Here is an 18,186-nt window from a genome sequence, read left to right as displayed (position 1 = left end):
AGGGCTTTTATTCCCGCCTTTGAACAGAAGAGTACAGCAACAAGTCATGATGACAGAATACTACTGAAACATTACTGACCGTGTTATCCCAACTTTTTACGCAATTTAATGAGTAAAGCTAAGTTTATGGGAAATGAAACAATATTTTAGACATTAGGAAATCATTTCAACAATTCATGGTGCATTTTCAAATTTATTTTTTGCCCTATAAATTATGACATATTCAGCACTCAGTACAAAAACGATGTGTTTGCCACTATGCAACCAACCTTATTGTGGCCGGAATGTTGAGTTTGCTTGAGTTTGTTGTTGTAGTGGTCAGCAGGGTCTGAGCAGCTTCAGGCTTTTTGTGGATTATCAAAACATTGCCAAGAAGTGGAACAAAAACTTAAATAAAGCAACGTTTGGGCAAATCTCCACATCAGTATTATTCATCATTCTTTAAATTATCACAACATGTTCTGGTTCTAGAGAGAAAGAGGGCTTTTAAAGTAGTTCATAATACATTTGATCACTATAATCACAGCTTGATTTGCAGAGTTGTTGCTCACAAGTTTTGGATATATATAGAAAACGTATCTACAACTGGTGAATGACAGAATGAAGTACCTTCTTTTGTCATCAGGATTTGTTACAAGGACATTTTTGGCAACTCATGAATAAAATGTATTGGAAAATGTAAAAATGGTAGGCTATGTATTCAAATATATAAACAAAGGCCAAATTATTCTTGATGGACAACTTCAAACAAACTTACAAGTGTGTGGCAGTTTGATGCATAATGAACTGCATCAGGAAGTGTTTCTGTGTATCAAATGCAATCCAAATCCAAAAGGACTTCATGACTAATACGACAAAGTAAAGTACAGTTTGCAATTGGAATCACATTACTCAATCTGATGTTCTCTGTATCCTGAAAACGATACTTTCTACAAAGAATAATGGGTTAATTAGTCACACAACATTCCATCCAATCTACATGACACTGTAATAAATGAATATGCTCGCCGTTATGTCGTTTTTAAATTCATTCAGTTTCTTCAGTTTGGGCCAGTGCTTGGGGATAAAACACACAAATTACTGTCTGCAACAAATTTAAAGCCTCATATAGCTCCTCAAGTCTGTACAACAACATCTAATACTGCAATACGTTTGTTGACATGATTTCTATAAAGGGGTTTAAGTTATTTTAGTGATTGCTGCTGCAAACTGTATTTTGTTTCATCACCAAGCCACTGTAATGCATAGGGGTCTTTTCTGATGAGTCTCAGACACAAATCCACAACCACCAGTCCCCTCCATGGAAATCCCAGCTCAGTGGTCAGTAAATGGTCAGACAATGTTAGGTTAAGCCCATACACTTTGCGGTCCTCATCTATTCCCCTTGGTACATGTGCTTCTTGGCCACGATTCAATAAAAACAGCTGTTTTTATTCACCACAAATGAAAGAGGGATGAAATATACATGCACTTACATAGGGTAACCTTGTCGAGCGCCCCAAATGAAACAGCACGGCCCCTCTTGGCTCTATTCCCTGTAGAATCAAATAAATTCAGGAGAAAATATAAAGCAACATTATTAAAGAACCACAGTAAAACGCAGCTGTTGAAATGGCTGTGTCTGCTTCATTACTGAGACCGCACATGCGGTTGTTCCAACCAAAAAATGTCCGACTCCTTTCTCCATTTACTTGGATTGTTTTTGGTGTTTGTTGATGTCCATATGAGCAGAAATGTGTTTTTCATTGAGAACTGAGGCCACATTCTGCAAGTTTTCAGACGGTGAAACTGACCTATTGTGAAACTATAAAAGTGAAAACATTTGTGTGCAACTTCCCGTGGGACAAGAAATGATTTTGAAATTAATTTGGACATGGGTGTTCATCACAGGCAGACCGTTTAACTCAGTGCTTAGCCTTATAGATTATTTATTTACGTACCATGTCGAGTCATCTATGCATGTAATTGGTCAGTTAAATTAAACTATACAGCAGTCAAGCAAGCCAAGCCAACAAAATCAGACTAATCAACATTAGGGCCAGAAATAACATGCTTTTAGTATTCGGCAAGCCTGAACATGGCTGCTCAAATATTTTGGTGAATTAGTCAAACGTGCAATAGATTAGGACAATGTAAGAACTTCACACTATGAAGCTATTAGTCGATTATCTTTGTCACAGATTAATTGCTGCCTTTCAACTAAATTTGGCTGTGTGACTTGCAAATTCCGCACAGCAAGAGGGTTCAGGCTCAATACAAAGGAGGGGTTTCCTCTGGGTGCTTCGCTTTTTCCCAACAAAACATGCTCTCTAGGCTAATCCTCGAGCAAGGTAGTCAAGGCTCGCACAAGATCTGGAGATTAATGAATAAAATCCATGGAGATGTTATTGGTTTGCCAAGAATGTTCCACAGTATATGGCATTAAAACTATTTCCATGGAGACAAGTGTAGGTAACATCACCAGGCTAAGTTGCATGTCAGATCTGCCCACGCATGTTGTTCAAGTACTTTGAGCAGAAAATGCATAATTAATTAATTAAATCCAACATAAAATCTGTCAACTGGACAAAACATTGTAGGAATGAAGACGTTTCACTGCTCATCCCAATCGCTTCTTCAGTTTTGGTCAGTTTACTGGTTGACACTGCCTAAGCGACTTGGATGAGCAGCGAAACATCTTCACTCCTACAACGTTTTGTCCACTTGACAGATTTAATTTTTCATTTGTGATGGATCAGACTTGGACGACTGAAAGATTACACAGATAAATCCAACATAGATTTGTTTTAAATAAGACTATGGGATATTTACAGGTAAAACCATTCCATCCATTCCACGGAGACAAGCAGATGATGAACCCTAAACCAAAATATTGCATAGTACACCTTTAAAAAGATAAAATAACATTAAAAAACATGAAAGGCAACTGAGAGGCATCCCGATAACCTTCAATAACTTCAATGAAAGACTTGAAGATACTCATAGAAACAATCATGCAAGTTAACATAGTGTTGGTTGCATCAGTGGAATGTTACATTGGATTTTATGGATGTGTAATCTTTTTCAATCTTCGAATAGGCAGTAACGTAAAACTATAAATAGTTCATATATAGTATAAAATATATGACCTCTGAGGAGTAGTGAGCGATCATGATTTAGTCTAGAGTACATCCACAGGGCCTATTGTACGCAGCTTGTGAATAATGTAATGACAAGGAGACATATGAGGTGCACTCTGTTTCCATGTCTCCATTTGGATGTGTATATCTGCACTTGTGTTTTTATTGTAGTGGAGTTGCTTGGAAACCCAACTTTCTGAACAGCAACTGCTTTATGATTCTTTTGTAATAAACACTTGACGACTCAGGCCAAATCACACAAAGTCGATACATCAGAGTCAGAGCAGTTCATGTGGAAGGGAAACTCCACTTGCACAACTCCAATAGTGTTGGTGTTGGTTTATGTTTAGCAGACACCAGAGTTAATAAATTGACATTTGTGTGAACTTTGGACAAATACTTTGACTCACATTTTTCTCTTTGCATCATTCCTAACATAAATGTTTTTAATTCAAACAGCACTCAGTTTGGCAGGACACATGTGTATAAGCATCACATTATGTACATGCAGTCTTGGTTCCTTTAGTCAAATTGAAATGGAAACTGAGGTCAACTGTGCAGTACCTGGCATGCTACACAGGTCTCCACAACAGACTAGCACTGAAGCTCCTCTGGGACTTGTCATGAAATTCAAAACTTTTTTCTTTGTTGTAAAATTCAACGTTTGTAGCCATGTTACTATGTGTTCTCTGTTCTATTGACATCTGTTGTTACCTGAGCTCAAATGTAACTTTTATGTCCATTTGTCCATTGCAAACAATTGTTTCAGTTGAAAAGTGACCCCAGCAGGACTAGCACATGTGCCAACCAGTACTCTCTTCATGATGTCTGCTTTGGCCATCTTGTGTTCTAGTAATTTGTCATTGTTGCGTAACTGGGATCTTTCTCAGCTCAGATAAGGCATATTGGTTGATCTGATCAACAACACAAGATGATTTTGATGATGAGCTTTGTAAAAGTGACCCAAACTTGCCAAGTCATTTAATTAATATTGTATTGTTGTAGAAGTGGTAGGGTCATACCACCTTGCTCCAGCAATAATCTCAAATAACGGTCTTGACCAAGATCCTGGCTAAAGATACTTCACTGCAGGTAGCCACTGTTCTTGCAAAGGCTGCTTCACCTAGCATAGTGAAGCCTGGACACAAAACAGCTAGGTGTGGGTGTGTGGTGCAGTCTTCCTTCTGACTTAAATGTTTAATGTGTGTTGGTGCCATTACTACATTATTTCTAGTAGTTACACAATCAGGGGCTATCAGGTGCACTGAAAATCAGCAGCTGAAAACACTTAAGTTTAGCTCTGTAATGTTAGTGTTAGACGCATGAACAACCTATATTGTAATGTACAACAAGCAAAGGTGACTTTAGGGTCAAATCAGGTAAATAAAGTTGTTTAACAAGTGAAGCTTGACTAACTCCTCCCACCTTGCAAGGTCCTCTTTCCCAGGTGTAATGTAAGGTGTTTCTGTGGACAGCACCTGAGTAAACAGATGGTGGTCAGTGTATGACTATGACAGGGGCACACTGCAGTAGCACTGTGGAGAAGCCGGCCGCCGAGCCACCCACTGTGTGTGAGCTCACTGATCGGTTTAATGGTGTGGAAATGTGGATACGTCTGGTATGCCACTTGACACAGTCCTGACCCCTTCAGACCAGGATTATCGCTTTGGGAGGAATAACTCTCTTTATACATATGGTCAAGCACCTCATCAACAGCATTGTCTGTTTATCTGTGTGGTACAAGAGTCCTGTTTGTGACACGACACAGTAGCAATTTCATCTGTTTGTCTGATACAAGAATATCTTTAAGTAGAGGATAGTGGTTGTAATCTTTGATGCACACCCCCACGGTCATCGAGAAGAAAAAACTGATTATAGGTATTTTTAGTCTCATTCATTGTTTCTGATGCAATAGTGCAATTAATTGTTAAAAAAAAAAAAAAAAAAAAAAAGACTATAAGATATAGAAAACAAATAATCGTCTCTATAAAATTCACTGGCATTGAATTGTCCTTCAGTAACAAATGACTGTTGCAGATCCTAACACTAGTCAAGCTATGACTGCTGTAATTGTGTAACAGACATATAAGGGACTTAAGATGGCACAGTTGAATCTTCATAAATCTACTGGCTTAGGTCAGAACCACAGAATTGAATAAACACAAAATGTATTACATGGACAAACAATGATGGCACCATGAAGTATAGTGAAGGCCAGGCCTGCTCAGAGTCATTTTGATTGAATGGAGTCTATTTCCCACTGGACAGAAGAGAACACTACATGGACCTGGTGATCTATGGCGACACACAGATCTAATTAGAGCTGTGCACTAAATCTCATCTGTGAGCTCTTGCTACTGTAATGTTAGCATGTGTTCTGGATAAGTGTGTGGTGCAGCTAATTTAATTCTTGTTTTTGTAGAGAATGATTTGTACTGAGAGCACTGTGTTGGATCGTAAATGTATGAGGGTACGAACTGCTTTTTTTGGTTGAATTTGGTAATCCCATTAAAACCTTCTCTGAGAATTTAAACATAATGTATTTATTATTTTTACATTCATTTACTAAGGGATTTTATGGGAATCTATGAAATATGTTATACAGCTGCTATGTTTAATATTTACACAGCCTCAACTGTCCATTCCAAACAATATGTTTGCCAACATCTCTCATGTCCCAGAGTTAAGTGGAGGCCGAGGTGGCACTCCCTTCTCTCACAGTGTGACACTGGCTTATTTTCAAGCTCTTCATGCAGAAAGCATTTTTTAATGAATGACGACACATGCCATCCATAAGCTGCAGCTCTTTGTGCACACAGCCCTCTTCTCTCTGCCACTGCCATCCTCTCACTCTCTTTTTAAGCATTAGCATTTTCACAATGATTAAAGTTTAATGCATACACAGCGACAAGTGTGGGCCCAGGTAACCCCAGATCCATCCACTTCTATCCAAGCCTCAGCTGGTCAGAGGGATTCAGTGTTTCAAATGTATGAAAGGCCACTGACCAGTCATACCCCCCAAGCCATGTACCTCTCCTAGGGTCTATTCTTGAACCGCTTTTGATATTGACCTCTGAAAGCCAGTCTTCCCAGTTTGGTTCACACACAGCATTGGTCAGTTTCTTAGTTATATCTGAGGAGACTTTCTTGGTGTCTCCTCACTGGTTGGGTTTCCTGTTCTGGCTGGCTGTATACTGCTGATTAAACAATCTTTGATTGCATGCAGCTGGCTGTAAACACAAATAAACCCTATAATATGACATAAGATACAAAACAATTAAGAGATTTAGAAAATATTTGAAAAGATAAAGTTTATTGAGCGGCGCCTTTTATCCCAGTAGGTCAACTGTTCTAAAGAGGTATTTACGATTAGCATTAAAATCAAAGGCATTTCCAGGTTGTAGCAACATGAAGCCACACTGCTTTTCTTGTGTATAACAAACACCAGCTTCATGAAGAGGAACATTTCACTAAATAGTAGATAAATTAATTACATTTTTAAAAATATTCAACCACCATCTGTTGCTGATACAACCACCCACTTTTCCAAAATAATAGATGCTTATAATTCTAGATATAATAGGTGCAGTGTAAACATATGAGGAACAAATTAAACTTGAGACTGTAAATAAGTTGTACAGGGTTTTTAACAAGCCTGGTTTTCATGTCCTGCCCAGGCCCTTGGTACATGGGTAGAAGGTTTCTTTAGGTGTAATGGCTAAGCAGGAGCAGATGGGGACAGTGTAGTTAAAATTATTCTCAATAAATGATGTTTTTTGTATTTGCCATTTTAACTGTTCCTCATAAACATGAACAGTTCAACAGGTCATAGTTGCTGGATATACACAAGCTCTGTAACCCAGAAAATAGTGTCATTAAAGAAATTTACTGGAACAAAGTTACACTAGTTCAATCGAAACCATGTGAGGAGAGTTTGTCTAAAGCATGGTGGGCCTGAGGGGTTAAAACATTCACATATGAATCTGAGCTTTAGATGTGTTATATAAACATAATTGTCTTATTTTACTTTTTAGTTTATAGTTTCATACTGTGGAACATTCTAGGCAAATGCACTAATAGGCATCTCCCTGAAACAAACTTTCAAATTTCAAATTTTTGGTAATAATAATAAAATTAGAATAATTAGAAAAGAAAAATGTGTCTGGCCACTGCATGTTGATATTGTAAGGACCGGTTCTGATCAATGAATAACATAAATTCTATTGACCCAAACTACTTTGTACACTGGATAAACAGTGGTTGTTAATTTTATTTTCTTAATCATCTGACAGTGAGGAGGACGGTGCAGCTGTGTGAGGTGTGGAAGAAACATGTGTGGTCTGGGTCTTCAGCTTATTTTTTTCTTTGTAAAAGAGAAAAGCGAGAGACAGCTCCATCAGAAATAAAGGGGTTAATAGGATTTAGTTTGTGGTAGCTTTGGAAATGCGCTCTGCCTGACTTCTCCTGAACAATAAGTATCCAGCTTTGACTCTGGGGCTTAAACATTGGGGTAGAACAGTGAAAACATGTGCAAAATCTTCTCTGGAGCAATAAAGAAATTACTAAGAGGTGTGGTAATGAATTTATAATGACTATTTCGCATGAAATAACAGAGCACATGTGCAATTAAAAGAAGATCGGTGTCTTTTTCTTCAGAAACTGTGTAGGAAGTGTTTATCTGTGAATTGAGAATATTGTGAATAGTTTGTAACATCAGTGTACCATAATCATCTGACTTTACTTTTGTTTATGAGTTTTTTTTTAAATTCCAGTTAGAAGTCACCAGAGATGAGTAAAGAGAAAGGTGGTGTTCTTGTTCAGCACAACTGCCTGTGCAGTAAAGCCTGTGCTGGCCAGCCACAGCCAGCTACTGATCGATCTGAATAATTTTTCTAAATAATAGCCAAAATGAACTAAATCAACTGAAAAACAAACATTGAAACCATATTAATCACACAAGTAATTACCGTAATATAGTTTCAGTGTTTGTTTTTCAGTTGGTTTCTTTACAATGCCAGAAGTATAAAGTACAGAAATACAAAATAAAACATAGCTTATTCCCCCTCTGTCCCTCTAAAAAAGTCCTTAAAGTGTCTCCTCTGTATCCACTCGCTGTACCACACCACAAATAGCTCACTTTTGGATCACTCCTAACACTCCTACACAGCATTTTGAAAAGTTCAAGAGATGTTCAAGAAGACCTTAGGAGCGTAAAGATAGACACAACAATAGAAAAAGCCTCATGTGTTTTTGCTTAATGCTGCCTTGCCCATGTTTACACAAAGAGGGAAGCAGCACACTGAGTCCAGCTGGTGTGGGACATGAGGTCTGCAGACGATCACATAGCACCACTGCAGCTGCATCCCCATAGCATCACACTGGGAGGCTCCAGTCACTGTCATTAGACCTGCAAGTCCACCATACCATACAGGCAGTCCATATTGAACATATCTCTCATGTTGCTGTCAACACAGATACAGTGAGGGTTTGATCCAGGTCTCTGACCCCTGAGAGCACTCAGGACACTGGAGAGTCTGAACCTGTGAGGTTAAAGCTGCCATGGACATGGAGATGAGACAGTCAGTGTGTGTTGGGGTGTTCATTAATCATGCTCGAAGCTAACGCTTAATAAAAGGGAGAAGACTGCAGCCCCAGTTCTCTGATCCTCCACCAGGTCTGAGTGTGATCCAGATGTGAAGATAGGCACACAAACTGACAACTCAATGGCCCATATGCTCTATTATATGTTAGCATGGAATCTCTGAAGTCACATGCATCTAAATATAACAAAAAAGGTTTAAAAGGGTTCAAAAGGTATTTGGACCCCGCTGTTTTGCTTTCTGGAGTAGAAAATATGCTTTGTGATATTATGCAGACTTATTCTGTCTATAGGACGTTACATGCAAGCATGTGTTAATTGTTTAGCCTGCAAAGGTTTTAACTGGCATCCCATGTGTGCACTACTCCAGGAATCCACTAGAGGGCAACGTTTGAGAAGACTTGAGAAACCAGGGCAACAAACAGAGCAGGTGGTCAAGAAAATCCACCACTGCTATCGACAGACAAAATATAAAACAAGTAAACTTCCTACCAAGCACTAAATTCATGGTAATCTCCGTATTTAATTCGAATTTTAATGAAAAGTCTACCCATTGGCCGTAGCCTATTAATGTTTTTGCGGAACCTTAAAATAGTCTGAATCAATACATTAACGGCCTATGTGCATGGGTTTCCTCATTTATTTAGCTGACTTGTATAGATCTGACGTTTGTCCAGATTGGAAAACCAGTGTCCATTGGCAAGCACTAGGCTGATTGTGATTCAGGGAGTTGAGCTGATGCTGAGCTGATGCTGAGCTGATGACCTGTTGCATGACTGGAGCAAACCAAATGGATGAGTCATACAGTCCATGCTCCCTGCACTGTGTTGGCCAAAGACTTTGTTGGGGGTGACATCGTTAGTGCATTTTTACCGTTTGAAAGTGAATGATGAGAGGAACTTAGTGACCAAACAACAGTAAACAACACCTCCTGTGTTCTTCCTTCCATAATAGAAGGGACATATAGACAGCATGTGTAGATTAATACCCAGAGGTGCACAAACCTGGATCACTCATGGACTCTAAATCACTGCTGCCAAGTGAAAAAGAAAGCAAGAAAGTGTTTTTGTAAGTGATTTTTAATAGGGAGTGGATAAGAAACAGAAAAATGCAATAGTCCACAACACTTTATATTGGTGTTGTGGTATTTATGTTTTGATAGTGAAAATGAAGTCTAAATGTTTATCAACAACAAACAATCATGGCATGTGGAATTTGTTGTTGAATAAAATGATGTTATCTTCCTCTATTAGTTGCTGTCATTTAACAGGATTTTCAGTCAACACACATTTAAGCCCATTTGAGACAGCACAATTACGCTTTGATGTTTTCAGTTTCCTTCTGTCTCTTTGGAGAGTCATCTCATCCCTGCAGAGTTTGAGGTCCAGTTCATGCAGTTGTGTCATAGTGAAGACTAAGCTTATGTCCTCACAGGAGCCAAATCTCCTTAAGCTATGCTCCCACGTGAGAGAGGGCACATCAGAGGCTGAGAACTGAGCATGTCTCCATCCAATGCTTTAAATCCCACCACTTTCAATGTCTGATGTGATTTTTAGCCAAGCTGCCTTTGCATTTTGTGCTTCTGTGTTGAATGAAATTTCCAGAGCTTTTTGGGGAAATTACTCAGTAGGTGAGGTTCATGTAATATCATATAATTTCCTGTTATGATGTTGCTGCAGGTGAACAGGAAATTATGTTCAATTTTGAGATATAAATGTAAAATTATTTTAAGAAATAAACGTATTACAGTTAATGTTTTCATATAAAAAATAGCATTTAATGTGTACGCTTTGTCAAAATGGAGCATATTTGGAACATCAATCTAAGGAATGGACAGAGCCAGGTTGGCCTGTCACGATAACACATTTTGAAGCACGATATGTCACTACAGATAAACACTGTAACAAATGATAATATTGAATGCCACTGTTTAAGATTAAAATAACCCAAGACAATCCCAGCAAACCCTTTTTGAATAGACAGTATCATTAAAAGGCATGAGCTGAATAGTTAACAGAATGAAGCGATAATTAGCCATAGAAGTCAACCATTTACAGTTCAAATGTTATTGTATTTCAACAAAAAATACCCTAAATATCACAACTTTTACAAATAAATTGTACACATGATAAGTATTGAGCCCCAAAATATATTGTTTCAGTTTTCTTATATTGAGCGTTAAGTTGATATAGTAGTAGGAGCCCTAGTGCCAGGTTCAAATTTCTTGCTTCAATTTGTTGACATAATAGATACAAAAACATTTACAGAAGGGATTTTGGAAATATTATTTCGTATTTCAGTACAGTAATATTTGAGTAGAAACTAGACTTGACTAGAAATTGCCCTTAAAACTTCAAATATCTCCTCATGTTGCCTACATGTTGTAGCTTACATGTTGAGAGAGTAAAATGCCCCCAAAACAAAAATGTAAATACTGTAGATTGTAAAGCAGGTTCTATTTGTTATGGTTGAATTTACCTTAAAACTGTCTTGTTGTGGTTTATGGTTAATATCGCTGTAATTATTGGACCTTTCCACATGAAACGGTAACTGGGATAAAGTTGTAGAAAAATATGTGGATTTTCAGTTTGAATATTTCTTTCAAAAAGAGCAAATCACATAGAGAAATACTGAACTTCCATCTGAAATCACGACATTAGATTCTACAATGCCTTGAATGCCTTTTAAGACTCATGTGGATGGGGCAATTTCCGCTGAAGCACTCCCCATAGACACAAATGAACCACATTATAAAGGAGTGAGGGCAAAAGCCTTGAGTATGAGGGAGTTTGATAATAATTATGCTTGATACTGATAATGGGTGTAATTCACTGACAAGATCCGGACTCATTCAATTTCCAATGTGCATTTCATATTCAGTTAGTTGGAGACATGCATGCGCACTATCCTATGATATAAGAGCCTTACCACTGTTCTATTACATCACTAAGGCCCCACTGTCTCTGGGTATTTTTAACATGGGATAAACGTCACCCACTGTGAACAGGAAGCTGCTGTGAAATGCTCAGTTAGGCTTGTACAATATTCAAATGTATTCTCCTCTATCTTTACATCTTATGAACAGTTAAGTTAAAAATGTATGATATGTCATTTCACAACAAAAACTCAACCTATTTTCATTGCATTGATGCCCTACTCACTGATCATACACTTATGTTACGCAAAAGTGGCATGCAACACAAAACCATTGAAATTACTGTTAGAGAAAAGTATCAGTTTTGCCATAACCAGCTGATCCCACAATTGACCAAAATGGCAATATTTTACAAGGCTGACAACAGTAACCCACGTTGACTAGACATATAATAACAAGACATCCAGATTTGACAATGAATGATGAACACTATTTATACAAAAGCAGAATTTTAGACAGGGCTTGACAGTCAGATCTGCCGCACATCGGGCTGAATGGTGTGCCAGCGCGCCGTCTCTATCTGCCCTCGTTTCAGCATCTCCCTCCAGTGAGCCTGCCCCTCTTCTGGACCACTGCAGCCAATGAGCACACGACCCAGTACACTGCTCTTAGTGTACAAACGACCCTATAGAGCAGAAAATTTATATGACATAGTAGTACCTAAAAATGTTTTTTTAAATCACACATCAGAGGAACTTACCTGCATGATGATGAATTCAAAATGCAGAGGCAGCTGAGTGATGTCTCCGGGGGGCAGGTCGAACAGAAATGGAGTGTTCCAGACGGGGTTGAGACCACCAGCTCCTTTGGTTTCCTTTGTAGCAATTACCTTTCCATCTTGCCTCATGTTGATCACAACATAGTGGTCTGACAATGTACAAAAGAAAACAGGATTCATTCTCCATTAAACCCTTTTCTCATTTCAAAACCATTATCAACAAACTATCAATTACATGGAGTGATATGGATCTGAAAACAGCACGGGAAATGACACTGACCTGATCAGTTACTAATATGATTACACCAAATCGAATTAAACAAAGAGAAATACACCAGGCAGCTCTGACTTGCAACCTTAAAGTATCTCATTGCAGATATAGCTGTTTACCTGGGGTGCCAGGGATGCGTGTGAGCTTGGCCAAATTTTCCGCCTTCCTCACCATCAATTTAATGCGCTGAGCCACAAACTGGTACTGCAGCAAAATAAAAACTTGGCCCAAGACTTTTGGCGCACACACGGATGTCTTCCTGTGGACCAGTGTCTCCTGAGAACTCACACTCTGACAGAAGCAACAAGAACACACATATGGATACTTTAGACTGATTACTCCTAATAATATACAACATATTACTCTATATTTCTCACATAATCATCTTGTTCTGATAATTGTTCCCTAGTCCCTAGTTCCTTTATCAAAATTTTAAACCAAGTTTTACACAATTCCAACATCCAGAGAATTAATCATTGAAAGTTTACATTTAATGTTTTGGCCTTGTAATTGTATCCTTTAAGTGGTGTTCCTATCACACATATTTAGCCTGTGCTGTTATTGTCGTGAGTCATATCATCCTGACAAAAGGCTGCTGTGGACCCCCCAGCCATGTGCCATGCAGCGGAGTGTGAAGGCCATGCTGTCCAACAAGTGCCTTCTGCCTCAGTGCCTCTGTCTCGAAGAGTTCACCCAATCTTGTTTTCCACAACTTCATTGATTCAGGCCAATATAGATGACATTTCCTACTACAGAATAACCATTTGTATCATGAACATAGACTTAATGTCATTGTCCATTGATTACACATTATAAGGTCTAATGTATTACTTGCAGTAAATTCTGTTATTAACATCAGACACTTCCAAATAAACAATTATATGATGTATTTGTTATTGTAAAAAAGCAATGCTTGAGGTTGAATAACTGAATAATATGCATTATTACTGGGGGCTGTGTCAAACCTGGCCCAAACTTAACTTTATTACTGAACCATTATTTCTGTACTATTAAGTATGAGTGTATATGAGAAGGTATTACAAATGCAATACATTAAATAACCACAATTTAAATGGTTTGATTTTGTTTAAACAAAGTACTTTGTTCCAGGTTCAAAAAGATGAAAAAGGAACAAGGACACTGTGGAAGGTAATATAATAAAACATTCCAACCAACCCCAAAATGCACAGACTAAAACTCCTTAAAAGAGAAGAGGAATTACATTATTATGATGAATCAACTAAATAACTTCTATGACCTGAATGAATGAATGTTTCACCAACAATTCAATTTTCAACATCAACATTGTTCATTCTGCCAAAACAAGAGAAAGTATTACCTCACAGACTGAACATCTCATCTCTACACTTGTATTTGTTAACCATCAGGAAAACCGTCCAATCCAAACACGAGCCGCCTGCTCCATTAAAGGCTCATATAGATGTTTTCTGACAGAGGGCACTGTGTTGGCTCATGGCCAGTTTACTGGACTGTGCTTGTTTGCTCTGCACTTATGAACAACAAAGTCACCGTGACTAACCACATAAGAAAAGGCTGAGAGATAACAAATGAATGGCTATGTCTTCAAGGACACAAAGACAGCCTGGATCATTACTTCAGCTTTTCTGCTTAATCAGTTGGAAATGTAAACTTATTAAAAGGATTAGCAAGCAGGACATCATTTTATATTCGAAAAGATATTTGTAGAGAGCCATTCACGATTATTTGCATCCAGATTCACAAATAGTGAAGAGCATCACATTAAAATTGTGTTTTATAAGTGTGGGTGACCCTTAAAGGTTCAATATGATTTTGATGAGAACAAGCAGAATGAAAAGAAGGATGAAAAGAAAAGAAAAGAAGACTAAGAAATTCCTCTTGGAGCAGTAGCACAGAGGGGAGGGGGGGTGTAAAGCATTTGGACGTTTTCATTACGATTTCAACACATTTCCACAATCTATTTTGGGTCATTAATCAAGTTAAAAGTATAGCTTTTTGCGTATGCCAATTTGGTACCCCCATTCACATGCACACACACAACATCAGTGTGTCTTATACTGTTACGTGATATGACTACTATAAACTGGGACTTTATATTGCTTATAAGCTGTACCTTTTTCGGCTTGCTCTTAGAGGGCATGATCTCCCTGGTAAAGGTGTAGGTTGTGTCAGGTGTAAGGTTCATCTCCTCACAGGGCATCTCCACCAGGCCCAGCTTGGCCTCCCTGAACCCAGAGAAGTCTCTGCTGTACACAGCCAGTCTGAGGGTGCAGATGTGCAGCTCCTCCACTGCGCCCACATGCATCACCACACTTTGACTGTGGATCTCCGGGCTGAGGCTGCGCCGACGTGAGGCCAGCGGCTGTGGGGAGGGAGACAGGGGTGGTAGACTGGCTCGCACAAAAACACTGCTTCTCTTTCTACTGGTACCAGACACACCCAAGATATTGACCACCAGAGTGCCATGGGCCAAAGAGAAGAACAGGGAGAAATGTAGGAGAGGAAAGGGGTTGGATCCGTTGGACACTGCCCCATACTGAGAGCCATCCCTCAACCGGGGTTCAGAGGTCAAACTCCTGCCTTCTCTGAGCAGTAAGCTATCTCCACTCACAGTGCTGCGCCTGCCCTTGGTCCGCTTGGACCGGGACATGAGGCTGAGTTTGGTGAGAGAGGGCAGTGAGGCTCTCCCATGGACAGGAGACTTATCGGGAGGACAGGGGATAGCCGGAGAGCTGAGACGTCTCACTGGAACAGACACACCAGGGGACAGCAGCAGACCAGGGGAATGGGAGGGGCCGGGGTCTGTAGGCAGAGCAGACAGGTCATCCTCAGATGGAGAGGAGCTGCTTTTAGACGATGGAAAGTCCAAAACGTCCCCATCCAACTCTTCATACTGTTGTTTGTTTGGCTGTGTGCACGGAGAAAGAGTCAGAGTGACAGCGGGCGGGTATGGAGAGATGAACACAGCCTCCTTGTCCTCAGATGAAATGGCTTTTTTCCTCTTACGGCAGCAAAGGATGCACACCACAACCAGAGAGTAGCAGAGCACAGCCAGGCCCACTGCCAGCACAATCTGCAAATGAACTGAAAGAGGTAAAAGGAGGACAAAGATAAAAATATTAAACAACAAACAAGAAAATCCTGATCCTGATGACTCAGAGGGGCTGTGTCTGCTTCCTGTGTCCTCAAGCGGAAATGTCTAGAGTTGTAATGATAATTGTATAAATGGTGGTGGTGGCACATTACAAAAGATATAAACAGAAGTCGATTGAGTAACAGTTAATTTGATGTTAAATGCATGAGGGCATATACATATGTGTGTGTGTGTGTGGGGGGGGGGGGGGTGTATGTGTGTGTGTATGTGTGTGTGTGGGGGGGTGTATGTGTGTGTGTATGTGCGTGTGTGGGGGTGTATATATATATATATATATATATATATATATATATATATATATATATATATATATATATATATATATATATATATATATATATATATATATACACATAACTATCACAATATATATGATATTTTGGAACATGAGACACATGTAAACATATTGGTCTGGTGTCTGGTGTACTGTGTCCTGTGTTCTCTCTCATACACTCATTCACACATCACTAAGCAATGGCACTGGAGGCAGGGTGAGTGAGGTGTCTTGCCTTAGGACACAGTAACAGCTTCCACTGGTTTGAGTAAGGTTAGAAACAAAGGCCTTAACATTGGCAGTGACTGCACTGATGTCGTATGCCAATTATGGCATGTAGACTGTCCCTTGGGGAGAATGGGTATCTGTTGTGACGACTTATGTTTTCGTGTTGGATAAAAATATTAAAAAAACAAACAAAAAAACATAGGGAGCTTCAAATAGAGATAATAGTGTTCAATAACATGTGCTATGCTGTTCTACACAACAAAAGTGGAATAAGTAATTCTAATTAAACTTGCTAGTCAGAATGCACACAGAAGAGCTACAGTCTGAAAAATGTGTTTAGATACCAGGAGAGGAACAAACACAACTGGTTTGATATAAGTTTTCAGGGAGTGAATTGTGGCTCATTTGGAGGTTGTTTGCTGCCACCTGTGCATAGTGCTATGTGTCCTTGTGCAAAACCTTTAACCTGCCTTGCCTCCACTGTCTGAGTAGTTTAGTTTAGTTATTTATAGAAAGAGAGATACTTTATTGATCCTGAGGGAAAAGTTTAGCTACAGAAACATCACCTCTCAGTGTCATTGTACCTCAGTCAAAGGTCTCAGTGCAGCATTAATTTAATGGGGCAGGGACAGTGCACAGTATCCATTAACCTTAACAGGAGAGATGCATTGTACCAGGTTGTAGCACTCCTGCTAATTTGTCCTTGTAGTGGCTGGGCAGGCTGGTGTTATAGTTCATAAAATCAAACATTAAAAGAAAGTGTTTACAATGATCAAACCATTGTAAAAGTTCTGTAACATCATTGACATCCAGCCCTCTCAGCAGCATAAAATCATCATCACTCATTCAAAAGCATCCATTAATTAATTCACTCTAGAACATGACCCCCTCTCCAGACACACATCAGTCACCATTATGGGAGCAGGTTTGGTTTGAGAAAAGCCACTGTTTTGCCAGGCGTGGAAATGTGCTACAGTTTGTACATGTTATCTGTTGGTAACATATTGAATGAAAAGGCTGAGTTTCCAAATACTGTCCTGTGTTTAAAGATCAGACAGAGATGTGATATAATAACCATTTGCAAATATAAAAAAGAAGACTGTGAGGGCGCTCATCTACATTTGACATAAAATACTTACACAGGACCTTTGAGTGCAGTGTGGTGCAATGACTGCTGCAGTAATAATCCAGATGGCACGGATTTGAACTAGACTCAGATACTGGCCAAACATCAGGCTGTTTCATATTCTAGCATTTGAGGCATACAGCAAATACTCCTGTAAACCATACTGCTGCAGGAGCATTGAAACCTCTCCAGTTTGTAAGCAACATTCACATTTTTGAGCGCATCGTAAAAGAACTGGCCGCTGTTACAAATACGAAACGAATATCAAAACAAAGCAAAACATAATGTGAAAGAAATCCCCTTACCTCCAAGCGTGTAGTGTGACATGTCTCTTCCACTTGAACTTATGTGAAGTCAGCCCTTCAGATGGATGGCTGAGTGTGGGAGCGTGCGCCCTGAGCCACAGTCTGCGCATGGAGCTTTTTAACCAACAGGGCAACACATCATTTCCACTGCCTTGAAACCCAAAAGCGAAGCCCTGAAAACAAAAGAACTTTGCACAGGATTTGGAATTTAAAATGTACTACTGTATTTATTTATTATTTTTATTTTTATGTATATATATATATATATATATATATATATATATATATATATATATATATATATATATATATATATATTTTTTTTTTTACATTTGTTTAATATTTTTGCACATGCCATATGAATGCAATGTAATGTAATGTAATGCTTAAACCTCTTGCCATTGCCATCTGTAAATAAAAATGAAATTAAAATAAATAAATAAATTAATTAATTAAC

General features: G+C 38.9%; 1 protein-coding gene across 1 annotated transcript; it reads right to left on the bottom strand.

Moving 5' to 3' along the window:
* Positions 1–11,875: 11,875 nt before the first annotated feature.
* LOC117392328 (synaptotagmin-5) lies at positions 11,876–17,834 on the bottom strand. The gene is made up of 5 exons (XM_033990394.2): positions 17,730–17,834; positions 14,756–15,726; positions 12,762–12,933; positions 12,354–12,520; positions 11,876–12,278 (listed from the first exon to the last, which is right to left on the bottom strand). Exons 1-5 carry the CDS (start codon positions 17,749–17,751, stop codon positions 12,123–12,125), a joined length of 1,488 nt encoding a protein of 495 aa, XP_033846285.1. The 5' UTR covers positions 17,752–17,834; the 3' UTR covers positions 11,876–12,122.
* Positions 17,835–18,186: the final 352 nt, after the last annotated feature.

Source organism: Periophthalmus magnuspinnatus, chromosome 3, assembly GCF_009829125.3.
Source record: "Periophthalmus magnuspinnatus isolate fPerMag1 chromosome 3, fPerMag1.2.pri, whole genome shotgun sequence".
Taxonomy (NCBI): domain Eukaryota; kingdom Metazoa; phylum Chordata; class Actinopteri; order Gobiiformes; family Gobiidae; genus Periophthalmus; species Periophthalmus magnuspinnatus.
Note: the sequence above shows the minus strand (reverse complement) of the source record. Positions and strands in the feature narration are given on the sequence as shown.

Bases quoted from the DNA above. Each gene is read 5' to 3' on its own strand.
- LOC117392328 (XM_033990394.2), bottom strand. From the start codon at position 17,751: ATGTCACACTACACGCTTGGAG. The intron at 15,727-17,729 runs GTAAGGGGATTT...TACCTCTTTCAG, and splicing joins GTCACACTACACGCTTGGAG to TTCATTTGCAGATTGTGCTG. The intron at 12,279-12,353 runs GTAAGTTCCTCT...TCTGCTCTATAG, and splicing joins TTGAATTCATCATCATGCAG to GGTCGTTTGTACACTAAGAG.